The sequence below is a fragment of the Leucoraja erinacea genome, chromosome 22, assembly GCF_028641065.1.
Source record: "Leucoraja erinacea ecotype New England chromosome 22, Leri_hhj_1, whole genome shotgun sequence".
NCBI classification, from domain to species: Eukaryota; Metazoa; Chordata; class Chondrichthyes; order Rajiformes; family Rajidae; genus Leucoraja; species Leucoraja erinaceus.
This window is the reverse complement of record NC_073398.1, coordinates 35271045-35286656: the sequence shown is the minus strand read 5'-3', so window position 1 is coordinate 35286656 and position 15612 is coordinate 35271045. Positions and strand designations below refer to the sequence as shown.

The window sequence follows — 15612 nt, the reverse complement described above, 5'->3', positions numbered from 1 at the left end:
TTGAAACGATCTCGCCCTGTCACTCTAGAAGCCCTTTGACTCAGCGCTTCCATTGTTGGTGAGCCTCTGAGAATTTGCCCATTCTGAATGGTGGAATTGAAGGCTGTACAATATCAAGCATCTCTCACTCCTCATCTCTGAAGCACCAAAGTCCATGGTGTATAAAGCTTCCATTGTAGTGTGAAGTCTCTGCTTATTATGGTGTTTATCTCCATCTGGGTTCATTTGAGATGGGTCCCAAATATACCAGTCAAAGGCTGCAGGCAAGGTCATGTCTGAGGCTGGTGTAGGTCATTGTAGTTTAGTTTAGAGACCCAGCTCACACTAGATCCGTTCACACTAGTTCTATGCTATCCCACTCCCTACACACTGGGGGGCAATTTACAATCTTTACCTGGCAATTAACCTACAAACCCGCACGTACGTCTTTGGAGTGTGGGAGGAAACCGGAGCGCCCGGAGAAAACCCACGCAGGTCACGGGGAGAACGTGCAAACTCCACACACATGCACACGGTGCTGCAGCGGTAAAGTTGCACCAGAGACCCGGGTTCGATCCTGACTACGGGCACTGTCTGTACGGAGTTTGCATGTTCTCCCTGTGACCTGTGTGGGTTTTCTCCGGGTGCTCCGGTTTTCTCCCACACTACAAAGACGTGCAGGTTTGTAGGTTAATTGGCTTGGTGTAAATTGTCCCCAGTGAGTGTAGGACCAGTGTTAGTGGGCGGTGCCCTCTTGTGAATGCCACTGTTGGGCGGGAGGTACAGATGCCTGAAGTCCCCACACCGCCAGGTTCAGCAACAGCTGCTGTACTTGCCCACAACCATGAGGGTCCTGAACCGGCCCACACACCCCTAATCCCACCTCAGCAACGACCGCCACAGACACCTCCTGCACTGGCATGGACTTGATTTCTAATTATAGACAATAGGTGCAGGAGTAGAGGCCATTCGGCCCTTCGAGCCAGCACCGCCATTCAATGTGATCATGGCTGATCATCCCCAATCAGTTCCCCGTTCCTCCCTTCTCCCCATATCCCCTGACTTTGCTATCTTTAAGAGCCCTATCTAGCTCTCTCTTGAAAGCATCCAGAGAACTGGCCTCCACCGCCCTCTGAGGCAGAGAATTCCACACTCACAACTCTCTGTGTGATAATGTGTTTCCTCATCTCCATTCTAATTCTGAAGCAGTCTGAAGAAGGGTCTCGGCCCGAAACGTCACCTATTCCTTTGTTCCATAGATGCTGCCTCACCTGCTGAGTTTCTCCAGCATTTTTGTCTCCCTGCAATTTTCCTTTATGGTGTGTTTGTCCGAGTCTATGCGCCTGCTGCTGCTGCTGCTGCTGCTGCTGCTGCTGCTGCAAGATTTGCACTGCAACTGTACCTCATTCCACTTGAGCATAAGACTATAAACCTGACAATAACGCACCTGCGTTTACAAATTGGTCCTTAAAATAAAAACCACACACCCTTTTGGTGTACCACACCGACTCCTCTAACATCAAAGCCCAGCTTGTGAAAGCGATATCCAGTATGATTCTCAGTTGCAATTGAACGTGAGATGAATTTTGTTCAATAATTTGACAGGTTGACCTGATTTTGACTCAACGACTGGCGTCTTATTTTACATGGTATTAATTCCCATTTCATTCCCGATTCTCTCAATAGCTCGCAGCTACATGACAGGCCGAAGAGGCTTATTGTCAATTCAATCACAAGAGGGATATTATGTCAGTGAAGTGGGCCAGCACACTAGCGCTTCTGTGGAGGTTTCTTTTTATAAATGAGCCTTCCAGCCTCTGCGGTGAACAAAGAGCCATCTCTTAGTTTGAGACAATTTCTCGTTCCCAATAGGTTTGCCCTTCCCTTTGTTCGATTCGGGCAGTAGTATCGTTCCAAATGCAAATGCCGCAGATGCTAAAAATCCGAAATAAAACCAATAAATTCTGAAGATAGACAAAAATGCTGGAGAAACTCAGCAGGTGAGGCAGCATCTATGGAGCGAAGGAAATAGGTGACCTTTCGGGTAGAAGATGGGTACATGGATAGCACAGGTGTAGAGGGATAGGGGCAAATGTGTGCAGGAGGGACTACCGCAGATGGGACAGTTTGGTCGGCATGGACAAGAGGGGCCAAATGGCCTGTTTCCGTATTGTATGATTCTATAGGAACCTTTTGGGGCAACGTTTTTGCACAGAGGGTGGTCGGTGCACACGGAACAAGGTAGACGAGGCAGATTCTGTAACTGCATTTGAAAGACGTTTGGACAGGTACATGGATCGGACAGGTTGAGAGGGATGTGGACCAAATGCAGGGAAATGGAACTAGCTTGGATGGGGCATCATGCTTGGCATGGTCATGTTGGGCAGAAGGGCCAGTCTCCCTGGTGTATGACTCTATGAACCCATTGCTCCTCATGCAGGCATGTAGAGCTCACATCACAGCTACTCCACATCCTATATCACACAGTAATCAAATGTCACAGCACCTGAGAACTGGGTTTGATCCCGACAAACGGAGTTTGTACGTTCTCCCCGTGACCTGCGTGGGTTTTCTCCGGGTGCTCCGGTTTCCTCCCACACTCCAAAGACGTGTAGGTTTGTAGGTTAAATGTAAAATTGTCCCTAGTGTGTGTAGGGTAGTGTTAGCGTGCGGGGATCGCTGGTCGGCACGGACTCGGTGGGCCACCAATGTCCATCCATGGTTTCAAAACACTTCCTGACATCCCGAGTTTATGAATGTGATTCAATAAAGTCATTTTATAATAACATTTCCCAAAAATGCAGGAATGATTTAATATTTTAATGTTTCCAATAAGAAATACATCTTCCACCAATATATGAGACTATTACAGGAAACCTTTCACAGTTATTATTTGTAGAACAAATATTGTCGATACTTAGCTCCTCAGGGGACACATCAAAAAATGCAAGTTTACAAAGTTAATCGACTTTAAGTAACAAAATTAATAAAGTACCCTGTGAATTATTAAATGCATGCATCGTGCGTAAATACATTTTAAAATCACATTTCAGAATGATCAGTTGAGAACATAGACTACACAGACACAGAGATTGCGTAAAGATAATATGTTTGAAGACTATGTTGGGTGCATAGTCACCTTTGGTGTCATGAACCAAGTCTCAATGGACATTTCACATTATGTTACCGTTCTAAGTTATACCCAGTAGCAAGGATCTTGGCCGTCACAGAGCAATAAGGGATATTATGCAACTTTGAAGCAAAGGGAACTCAGGACGGCACGGTGGCGTCGAGGCCGAGCTGCTGCCTCACAGCGCCGGAGACCTGGGTTCGAACCTGACCAAGGGTGCTGTCTGTACGGAGTTTGCACGTTCTCCTTGTGACCTGCGTGGGTTTTCTCCGGGTGCTCCAGTTTCCTCCCACACCCCAAAGACTTAGAGGTTTGTCGGTTAATTGGCTTGGGTATAAATGTATTTTAAAAAATGGTGTAGGATAGTGTTAATGTGCGGGGATCGCTGGTCGGCACGGACTCCGTGGGCTGAAGGGCCTGCTCTCTAAACCCAGGGGCATCGTTTTCACACAGAGGGCGGAGGGTGAATGGAATGAGCTGCCAGAGAGCGCGGTTGAGGCAATAACTAGATATAAGGGACATAGGAACAGATACAGGGACAGGAATGGTTTGAGAGAGATATGGGCCAAACCCCAGCAGGTGGGACTAGTGTAGAAGGGGCACCTTTGTCAGCACAGGCGAGTTGGGCCGAATGGCCTGTTTCTGTGCTGTACTACTGCGTAACCCTAGATACTTGGCAGGCATTGCATTGTCAATCACCAGGCAAAGCTGAATACAATGCACACTCCCCTGATATAATCAAAAACCTTTGTTCAGAAACTTAATATTTTAACAATTTTAACACCAGGTTCATATCCTCCAGCATAACTCTAAATGCAGGACTTAACACAAGGTCAAATGTCCTCTGTAATATGTGAAGGTGTCAGTCTAGTATCGTTTAGAGGAAATGGGGCCTTTGGCCCACCGAGTCCGCGCCGACCAGCAATCGATCGCCCGTTCACTAGTTCTATCCCACACGGTTTAAGAAGATGTTGCCAGGACTCCAGTCTCTGAGCTCCAGGGAGAGGTGGAACAGGCCAGGATGATGAGGGGTGATCTTATAGAGGTGTACAAAATCATGAGAGGAATAGATCGGGTAGACGCACAGAGTCTCTTGCCCAGAGTAGGGGAATCGAGGACCAGAGGACATAGGGTTTATGGTGAGGGGGGGGGAAAATGCTTTAATACAGACCTGAGGGGTAACTTTTTCACACAAAGGGTGGTGGGTGTATGGAACGAGCTGCCAGAGGAGGTAGTTGAGGTGGGACTATTGTAATGTTTAAGAAACATTTAGACAGATGCATGGATCGGACAGGTTTAGAGGGATATGGACCAAACGTAGGCAGGTGGGACTAGTGTAGCTGGGAGATGTTGGTCGGTGTGGGCAAGTTGGCTGAAGGGGTTGTTTTCATGCTGTATCACTCTCTGACCAGTGGGTGACATAGATAGGTGACGTTTCAGGTCGGGACCCTTCGTCAGACTGACCCGAAATGCCACCTATCCATGTTCTCCACAGCCAGCACTCTGTTCTCCAGAGATGCTGCCTGACCCGCTGAGTTACTCCAGCACTCTGTGAAACGTCACCTATCCATGTTCTCCACAGATGCTGCCTGACCCGCTGAGTTATGGTGCAGCAGCGTCTATGGAGCGAAGGAAATCTGCTACGTTACGGGCCGAAACCCTTCTGGAAATAGGCAACGTTTCGGGCCGAAACCCGGAAGGGTTTCGACCCGAAACGTTACCTATTTCCTTAGCTCCATAGATGCTGCTGCACCCGCTGAGTTACTCCAGCACTCTGTGAAACGTCACCTATCCATGTTCTCCACAGATGCTGCCTGACCCGCTGAGTTACTCCAGCACTCTGTGACCTATCGACACTCTGAGGACCAGAACTACAAATATGATATCAACTGATATCAAAAACAAAACAAATGTCACTGTACAATATAATAGACCTTTACCAATACGATATGGGAGCCAAAATATGGAAGTTAAAATATGACGAGATGTCAAATTGCATAAGTTCCATGTTATTGGAACAGGATGAGGCCATTCAGCCCATCGAATCTACTCCGCCATTCAATCATGGCCGATCTATCTGCCCCCCCCATCCCCACTCTCGGCCCATTCATTGAGTTGCATCGAAGGTGATGACTGCAATAATAATTTAGGCAAATAATCTCCGAATGGTACACAACCATTATTTTACACATAATTCTCCCCTCTCCCATCGGGCAAGAGGTACAGAAGTGTGAAAACGAACGCACACACCTCCAGAATCAGAGACAGTTTCTTCCCGGCTGTTATCAGGCAACTGAACCATCCTACCACAACCAGAGAGACATTAGACAATAGGTGCAGGAGTAGGCCATTTGGCCCTTAAGTACTTTCCACACCAATGGAGACCCTCGGACTATCCTTGATCGGACTTTGCTGGCTTTACCTTGCACTAAACGTTATTCCCTTATCATGTATCTGTACACTGTGGACAGCTCGATTGTGATCATGTATTGTCTTTCCGCTGACTGGTTAGCACGCAACAGAGGCGTTTCACTGTACCTCGGTTACACGTGACAATAAACTAAACTGAAACAGGACTCGGTAGCCAAGGACAACCGGCAAGCTAAATTAAAGTTCTCAACTCTAGATGCAATTGTCCGGGTCAAATCATTGGTACACGGTGGCCAGGTTCACCAAGACCGGATTGTAGATAGACAAAAAAGTGCTGGAGAAACTCAGCGGGTGAGGCAGCATCTATGGAGCGAAGGAAATAGGCAACATTTAAGAAACATTTAGACAGATGCATGGATCGGACAGGTTTAGAGGGATATGGACCAAACGTAGGCAGGTGGGACTAGTGTAGCTGGGAGATGTTGGTCGGTGTGGGCAAGTTGGCTGAAGGGGTTGTTTTCATGCTGTATCACTCTCTGACCAGTGGGTGACATAGATAGGTGACGTTTCAGGTCGGGACCCTTCGTCAGACTGACCCGAAATGCCACCTATCCATGTTCTCCAGAGATGCTGCCTGACCCGCTGAGTTACTCCAGCACTCTGTGAAACGTCACCTATCCATGTTCTCCACAGATGCTGCCTGACCCGCTGAGTTACTCCAGCACTCTGTGAAACGTCACCTATCCATGTTCTCCACAGATGCTGCCTGACCCGCTGAGTTATGGTGCAGCAGCATCTATGGAGCGAAGGAAATAGGCAACGTTTCGGGCCGAAACCCTTCTGGAAATAGGCAACGTTTCGGGCCGAAACCCGGAAGGGTTTCGACCCGAAACGTTACCTATTTCCTTAGCTCCATAGATGCTGCTGCACCCGCTGAGTTACTCCAGCACTCTGTGAAACGTCACCTATCCATGTTCTCCACAGATGCTGCCTGACCCGCTGAGTTACTCCAGCACTCTGTGACCTATCGACACTCTGAGGACCAGAACTACAAATATGATATCAACTGATATCAAAAACAAAACAAATGTCACTGTACAATATAATAGACCTTTACCAATACGATATGGGAGCAAGATATGGAAGTTAAAATATGACGAGATGTCAAATTGCATAAGTTCCATGTTATTGGAACAGGATGAGGCCATTCAGCCCATCGAATCTACTCCGCCATTCAATCATGGCCGATCTATCTGCCCCCCCCATCCCCACTCTCGGCTCATTCATTGAGTTGCATCAAAGGTAATGACTGCAATAATAATTTAGGCAAATAATCTCCGAATGGTACACGACCATTATTTTACACATTATTCTCCCCTCTCCCATCGGACAAGAGGTACAGAAGTGTGAAAACGAACGCACACACCTCCAGATTCAGAGACAGTTTCTTCCCGGCTGTTATCAGGCAACTGAACCATCCTACCATCAACCAGAGAGACATTAGACATTAGACAATAGATAATAGGTGCAGGAGTAGGCCATTTGGCCCTTCGAGCCGGTCCTGAACTACTATCCACCTCAATGGAGACCCTCGGACTATCCTTGATCGGACTTTGCTGGCTTTACCTTGCACTAAAGGTTATTCCCTTTATCCTGTATCTGTACACTGTGGACGGCTCGATTGTGATCATGTATTGTCTTTCCGCTGACTGGTTAGCACGCAACAGAGGCGTTTCACTGTACCTCGTTACACGTGACAATAAACTAGACTGAAACAGGACTCGGTAGCCAAGGACAACCGGCAAGCTAAATTAAAGTTCTCAACTCTAGATGCAATTGTCCGGGTCAAATCATTGGTACACGGTGGCCAGGTTCACCAAGACCGGATTGTAGATAGACAAAAAGTGCTGGAGAAACTCAGCGGGTGCAGCAGCATCTATGGAGCGAAGGAAATAGGCAACGTTTCGGGCCGAAACCCTTCTGGAAATAGGCAACGTTTCGGGCCGAAACCCTTCTGGAAATAGGTAATGTTTTGGGCCGAAATCCTTCTGGAAATAGGTAACGTTTCGGGCCGAAACCCTTCTGGAAATAGGCAACGTTTCGGGCTGAAATCCTTCTGGAAATAGGCGACGTTTCGGGCCGAAATCCTTCTGGAAATAGGCAACGTTTCGGGCCGAAACCCTTACGGGTTTCGGCCCGAAACGTTGCCTATTTCCTTTGCTCCATAGACGCTGCTGCACCCGCTGAGTTCCTCCAGCATTTTTGTCTACCTTCGATTTTCCAGCATCTGCACAGTTCCTTCTTAACCACGTTCACCAAGTGTGTTAGTTGTGCTGGAATCCTTGCGCAATGCACGTGGGGCGCGGCGACCATCTTTGTTGAGGTCCTCTGTTGGCGAGCGGCTGAACAGCTTCCTGCCGGATCGTGGAATATGAAAGTCGGCATCGAACGATCGATCTCCGGCAGAAACCCAGCAGGCGGTGTTGAAAGGACGTTGCGATCCCAACCCCCCCCGAATCAAGCGAGCGTCTCCGGACGTTCCCGGAAGAAGTCAGTCAGTCGGAGGAAGGGTCTCGAACCGAAACGTCGCCCATTCCCTCTCTCCGGAGACGCTGCCCTGTGCCGCTGAGTTACTCCGGCACTTTTGTGTCTATGGTCAGTCGGTCAAGTCAGTCAGTCGCTGGGTCGAGGATTCACTGGTCCTCGTTGATCCTCAGCAGGCCCAGCTTCCGCAGCGCCTCTTTGCGCGATTCATCCGTGGAGCCCCGGCCGGAGAACTGGACGGTGATTCCCTGCGGCCGGAACGCCGACGGCTTCTGGAAGGAGCGGGACCGCTGGACGCCGGCGGGGGCGTTGGGCGGTTGCGGCATCCGCGGCGCGGGCTTGGTGCCGGCGGCGGTGGCTGGAGGTGGGGACTGGGGAGCAGTCTGGGCCACTGGGTGGACCTTTGGGGTCGGAGACGGCCCGGCCATCCCGACAGGCGATCTGAGGCCGTTGGACAACCTGTTGTCCGTCTCGTCCGAGGACTGTTTGACCAGCGGCGGCGTCTTGGCGGGATGGACGAGGGAGAATGTCCTCCTCGGGCTGGAGACGGGTCCTCGCAGCTGCTTCTCCTCGGACTCGACGGCCAGCAGGCCGGCCCCTCCCAGATTGGCCAGGACCTGGGCCTTGCGTTCCTTCACCTTGACCGCTGCCATGGTGATGGTGTTGTTGTAGTCTTTGCTGGACGCCGAGATGCTGATGTTGGACGGAAGCCTCTGGACCTTGGGGTTCCTGAAGGAGAAGATCCTGGCCTCGACGGGGGAGGTCAGACTGGCCCGCGGCTTCTCCTGGGGGGGAGGGGGAAAGGGCTTGGTCTCGGACGGGGACACGGGGTGCGTTACGCCGTTCTCCGCCCGTCCCTCCGCGATCTTCTGAGCGATGACCATGGGCGTCGGCACCGAGCCCAGCGGCTTGGCCTGGCCGCAGAACCCTCGCACCACGTCCACGTCGGGGTCATCCACCGACATCTCGAAGCTTCGTTGTTTCGGCAAATTCTGCAGCGCGGGCATCGGGGGCGGCGACCGTTCCTGCGGTTCCACCACCGCAAACCTCTCGTGGACGTCCTCCTCCGTCCGCCATCTTCCTCCCTCTTGGTCGACTGGAAGGAAGAACAGAAAGCAAGCATTTAAAAGACGGGGTGACTGCAACGCTGATTAGTGCGGGTGTCAGGGGTTGCGGGGAGAATGCGGGTTGGGTGGGAGAGATAGATCAGCCATGAATGAGTGGTGGAGTAGACACGATGGGCCGAATGGCCTAATTCTGCACCTATCCAAGGCAAAATGAGCGGCCCCTGCTCAGTTGGGGGCTATGGGTTAGTGGTGGAATATTGCGTTAGGGAACGGGTTGCTTTGGAGGACCAGGCCTTCCTTGTGGGCAATGCATGAGTGGTGGAATATTACGTTGGGGAACTGGTTGCGTTGGAGGACCAGGCTTCCCGTGTGGGCAATGCATGAGTGGTGGAATATTGCGTTGGGGGTACAGGTTGCGTTACGGGGCCAGGCCTCCCTGAGACCACCCCACTTGGTCCAGTCACATAAACTTACGGTGAGGCAGTTTGCAGATTCTCAAACCCATTACCCAGCTTCAACCTGCGTGGCGTTTGCTGCCTGTGTGGAGTTTGCACCTTCTCCCTGTGACCACATGGGTTTCCTGCAGGTTTAGTTTTCAAGAGATACAGCGTGGAAACAGGCCCTTCGGCCCACCGAGTCCGTGCCGACCAGCGATCCCCGCACACTAACGCTATCCTACACAAACTAAGGGACAATTTGTACAATTACACCGAGCCAATTAACCTTCAAACCTGCATGTCTTTGGAGCACCCGGAGAAAACCCACGCAGGTCACGGGGAGAACGTACAAACTCCGTACAGACAGCACCCGTAGTCGGGATGGAACCCGGGTCTCTGGCGCTGTGAGGCAGCAGCTCTACCCGCTGCACCACCGTGCTGGGTCCACCCGACTTCCCAAACACATGCGGGTTTGTGGGCCAATTGGTTCTAGAGTGTCGGATACAATGAGTGTGAACAGGTGATCGATGGTCTATATCCACAATGTATCTCTAAAGTGAAGTGGAAAGACTCCTGGACAGGTCCGTATATGGATAGGAATGGTTTAGAGGTATATGTCGGGCAGGTGGGACTAGTGTAGATGGGCCAGCAGAGGCAAGTTGGGCCGAAGAGCCTGTTTTCTGCGCTGTCTGCCTCTGTGACTCTGAGGGAGAATGAATTCAGAGACCGAGCCATGAATCTGCTGAACACTGTAGAGTGGAGGAAAGTTTCGCTGTTGAACATAGAAACATAGACAACAGGTGCAGGAGTAGAGGCCATTCGGCCCTTCGAGCCAGCACCACCATTCAATATGACCATGGCTCACTAACCCATCCAACTCAGTATCCTGTTCCTGCCTTCTCTCAATACCCCCTGATCCCTTTAGCCACAAGGGCCACATCTAACTCCCTCTTAAATATAGCCAATGAACTGTGGCCTCAACTACCTTCTGTGGCAGAGAATTCCAGAGATTCACCACTCTCTGTGTGAAAAATGTTTTCCTCATCTCGGTCCTAAAAGATTTCCCCCTTATCCTTAAACTGTGTGACCCCTTGTTCTGGACTTCCCCAACATCAGGAACAATCTTCCTGCATCTAGCCTGTCCAACCCCTTAAGAATGTTGTAAGTTTCTATAAGATCCCCCCTCAATCTTCTAAATTCTAGCGAGTACAAGCCGAGTCTATCCAGCCTTTCTTCATATGAAAGTCCTGACATCCCAGGAATCAGTCTGGTGAACCTTCTCTGTACTCCCTCTATGGCAAGAATGTCTTTCCTCAGATTAGGAGACCAAAACTGTACGCAATACTCCAGGTGTGGTCTGGAGTATTGTAAGTTTCTATAAGAACCCCCCCCTCAATCTTCTAAATTCTAGCAGAACGCACCTGGAAATATGTTCTGGTATCTGGGGATGAAGGTTCCCGGGGGTGGGCGCGTGGACACTAAGTCGATGATTTCTTCGCTTGTGGAGTTGACCCTGGTCGGGGTGGAAACATGGTCGCTCGTGACGCTGGTGATGGAGCTGCCGTCCTCAACGTCATCGTTCAGGGAGTCCAGCGTGGTGTCGAAGAACAAAATGCACTCCTGCTCCTCGCGGGACAGGTAGCCGAGCAACTCGTCATCCTGCGCCAGGCAAAGTTCAACGATTAGACCCGCGCGCCATAAATCAGACGGACAAAGCCAGCCAGCCGCCCTTCACAAGGGCGAGAGTTCGCGGATAAGTCTAGTTCCGGGAAACGGCGCGGAAACAGGCCCTTCGGCCAGCCGAGTCCGCGCCGACCAGCGATCCCCGTACACGAACACACACACACACACACACACACTATCACCATCCCCACACACTAACACTATCCCCGCACACTAACACCATCCACACACACACAACACACTATCCCCGCACACTAACACCATCCACACACACACACACACACACAAACACTATCCCCGCACACTAACACACACACACACATACACACTATCCCCGCACACTAACACCATACACACACACACACACACACACATCCCCACACACACACACACTAACTCACACACACACACACACACACACACACACACACACACACACACACTAACACACATACACACACACACACACACTATCCCCGCACACTAACACCATACACACACACACACACACACACACACACACACACCACCACACACTAAGGGACAATTTACATTTACACCAAGCCAATTAACCTACAAACCTGTACGTCTTTGGAGTGCGGGAGGAAACCGGAGCACCCGGAGAAAACCCACGCAGGTCACGGGGAGAACGTGCAAACTCCGTACAGACAGCGCCCAGGGGACTTGGCCACGGTTAGCCTACTGCAGTTGTACAGGGCCCCAGTGAGACCACACCTGGAGTATTGTGTGCAGTTTTGGTCCCCTAATTTGAGGAAGGACATTCTTGCTATTGAGGGAGCCCCGCGTAGGTTCACCAGGTTAATTCCCGGGATGGCGGGACTGACATACAACGTCGAAGGCGGCACAAGTGAGAAGACACACTCACCGAGTCGGAGTTTCTGGACCTGGAGCTGAAGCCGCTGTCCCCATTGGCCTTCCGCTGCATCCGGTGTACCTTGGAGCTCGGAGAAAGGGAAAAGTCTATCTCCGCGTACAACGTCTCCACGGGCATCTCGGGCAGGTCCAGAGGGCGGGGAACGCAAGGCCCTGTATCCAGATGGAAGCTCTTGTCCCGTGGGGAGGGGTCGACACCCACCTGGGCCCTGGGGAAGGAAGAAGAGATGGAGGTCAAACCTTCAGCACACGCGGTGAGCGAGACCTCTCACGAGACCACGGTTCTCCCCCCCCGGCTCAGGAACCCTCGCAGAGATCAAAGAAAAACACAGAGAAAGATGCACAATGTAACTCAGCGGGTCGGGCAGCATCTGTGGAGAACATGGATAGGTGACGTTTCACAGAGTGCTGGAGTAACTCAGCGGGTCAGGCAGCATCTGTGGAGCGGAAACAGGTCCTTCAACCCAACTTTACCATCGTGACCCAAATGCCCCAGTTACACTGGTCCAATCATGTATCTGCTGCATGCACCATATGTAAAAGCTGATACATATCCACGTCCCTGTCTAAAAGCCTCTTAAACACCACGATCGTATCTGCCTCCACCCCCACCTCTGGCAGCGCGTTCCAGGCACCCACCACCCTCTGTGTGAAAAGATTTGCCCCACACATCTCCTTTAAAGTTTCCCCCTCTCACCTTAAAGCTGCGCCCTCTAGTCTTTGGGATCAACTGATGTAACACACACAAACACACACACAACACAGCGGGTCAGGCAGCATCTGTGGAGAACACGGATAGGTGACGTTTCACAGAGTGCTGGAGTAACTCAGGGGGTCAGGCAGCATCTGTGGAGAACATGGATAGGCGACGTTTCACAGAGTGCTGGAGTAACTCAGCGGGTGCAGCAGCATCTATGGAGCTAAGGAAATAGGTAACGTTTCGGGTCGAAACCCTTCCGGGTTTCGGCCCGAAACGTTGCCTATTTCCAGAAGGGTTTCGGCCCGAAACGTTGCCTATTTCCTTCGCTCCATAGATGCTGCTGCACCATAACTCAGCGGGTCAGGCAGCATCTGTGGAGAACATGGATAGGTGACGTTTCAGAGAGTGCTGGAGTAACTCAGTGGGTCAGGCAGCATCTGTGGAGAATATGGATAGGTGACGTTTCACAGAGTGCTGGAGTAACTCAGTGGGTCAGGCAGCATCTGTGGAGAACATGGATAGGTGACGTTTCGCAGAGTGCTGGAGTAACTCAGCGGGTCAGGCAGCATCTGTGGAGAACATGGATAGGTGACGTTTCACAGAGTGCTGGAGTAACTCAGCGGGTCAGGCAGCATCTGTGGAGCGGAAACAGGTCCTTCAACCCAACTTTACCATCGTGACCCAAATGCCCCATTTACACTGGTCCAATCATGTATCTGCTGCATGCACCATATGTAAAAGCTGATACATATCCACGTGCCTGTCTAAAAGCCTCTTAAACACCACGATCGTATCTGCCTCCACCCCCACCCCTGGCAGCGCGTTCCAGGCACCCACCACCCTCTGTGTGAAAAGACCTGCCCCACACATCTCCCTTTAAGCTTTGCCCCTCTCACCTTAAAGCTGCGCCCTCTAGTCTTTGGGTCAACTGATGTAACACCATTCACACACACACAATCAGTCCCAACATCACGTGGGGACCACAGTGAGGAGATCACTACTCTCAGCAAGGCGATGAGTTAGGATGGGAGGAAACTCTACGCTAGTGTGAACAGGAGTGGATTCGATGGGCCGAAGGGCCTGTTCCTGTGCGGTTTCTCTAAACTAAACTGAAATGTTCTCGACCCAAAATGTCACCCATTCCTTCTCTCCAGAGATGCTGCCTGTCCCGCTGAGTTACTCCAGCATTTTGTGTGACTATCATCGGTGTAAACCGGCATCTGCAGTTCCTTCCGACACCAAACTCAATGGGTTACATAAACGAGGATTACTTTGCAGAATAAAGAATGAATTAAGCGAATTCAACGCTGACATAGACTCTCTCTGTAATAGTCAATGGCAACAATAGAAAACTGATGTTTAAGAGGGAACTGCAGATGCTGGAGAATCGAAGGTTACACATAAAAGCTGGAGTAACTCAGCGGGTGCAGCAGCATCTATGGAGCTAAGGAAATAGGTAACGTTTCGGGTCGAAACCCTTCCGGGTTTCGGCCCGAAACGTTGCCTATTTCCAGAAGGGTTTCGGGCCGAAACGTTGCCTATTTCCTTCGCTCCATAGATGCTGCTGCACCCGCTGAGTTTCTCCATCTTTTTTGTGTAACAATAGAAAACTGATAATGGAACGGGGATTTAATGTGATATGCTGGCGTTTCTGAAGAGTGAAAGTAAATCCACTGTCCATATCATAAAGTATTAATTCCATCATAGTTTGTTTTATTAGTTCAACAAGTTCACATTGTAATAATGACTGGAACTCATTGCCACAGACGGCTGTGGAGGCCAAGTCAGTGGATATTTTTACATAGAAACATAGAAATTAGGTGCAGGAGTAGGCCATTCGGCCCTTCGAGCCTGCACCACCATTCAATATGCTCTGTTTTAAGGCAGAGATAGACGGATTCTTGATTAGTACGGTGTCAGGGGTTATGGGGAGATGGCAGGAGAATGGGGTTGAGAGGGAGAGATAGATCAGCCACGATTGAATGGCGGAGTGGACTTGACGGGCCGAATGGCCTGATTCTGCTCCTGGGACTTGTGAAGCAGCTTCAGAGTTTAAACGGGCTTTGGTGAATATCTTGAAAGTAAATTTCTGCTTTGAATGATTCCACCCACAAACACGTGCAGTTGCCAAAACAAATGAGCGCTGGAATGGCAGTGACTTGCAACCGTGGCGAGAGGTCAGCTATGACGCAAACCCCGCTCCTGCCTCAGTAATGACCTGGACCCAGCGCAGATCAACGCTGGCTCTCCACTCCTCACCGCACCACGTAGACAACATTAACACCTACGTCAGGCTGTTGTTCATTGTCTGACCGAGGGTCTCGACCCGAAACGTCACCTATCCATGTTCTCCACAGATGCTGCTTGACCCGCTGAGTTATGGTACAGCAGCATCTATGGAGCGAAGGAAATAGGCAACGTTTCGGGCCGAAACCCTTCTGGAAATAGGCAACGTTTCAGGCCGAAACCCTTCTGGAAATAGGCAACGTTTCGGGCCGAAACCCGGAAGGGTTTCGACCCGAAACGTTGCCTATTTCCTTAGCTCCATAGATGCTGCCTGACCCGCTGAGTTACTCCAGCACTCTATGAAACGTCACCTATCCATGTTCTCCATAGATGCTGCCTGACCCGCTGAGTTACTCCAGCACTCTGTGAAACGTCACCTATCCATGTTCTCCACAGATGCTGCCTGACCCGCTGAGTTACTCCAGCACTCTGTGAAACATCACCTATCCATGTTCTCCACAGATTGTCTGTGGCTGATCATCCACAATCAGTACCCCGTTCCTGCCTTCTCCCCATATCCCC

General features: G+C 50.7%; 1 protein-coding gene and 1 long non-coding RNA gene across 2 annotated transcripts in view; one reads left to right on the top strand and one right to left on the bottom strand.

Moving 5' to 3' along the window:
• Positions 1-2784: 2784 nt before the first annotated feature.
• The window catches only part of LOC129707953 (proline and serine-rich protein 2-like), a 37541-nt gene continuing 24713 nt past the window's right edge, over positions 2785-15612 (bottom strand). Inside the window, exons 2-5 of the mRNA XM_055653461.1 lie at positions 12097-12313; positions 10949-11186; positions 6154-9119; positions 2785-4585 (exon numbers count right to left, since the gene is read on the bottom strand). Of these exons, the coding sequence (XP_055509436.1) occupies positions 8173-9119; positions 10949-11186; positions 12097-12222 (1311 nt within the window). The 5' untranslated portion in view covers positions 12223-12313 and the 3' untranslated portion in view covers positions 2785-4585; positions 6154-8172. The remainder of the gene's footprint in view (positions 4586-6153; positions 9120-10948; positions 11187-12096; positions 12314-15612) is intronic.
• Positions 4403-7123, top strand: LOC129707958 (uncharacterized). The gene is made up of 3 exons (XR_008725259.1): positions 4403-4537; positions 5236-5443; positions 6998-7123. It is a non-coding gene; the product is annotated as an uncharacterized LOC129707958 (long non-coding RNA).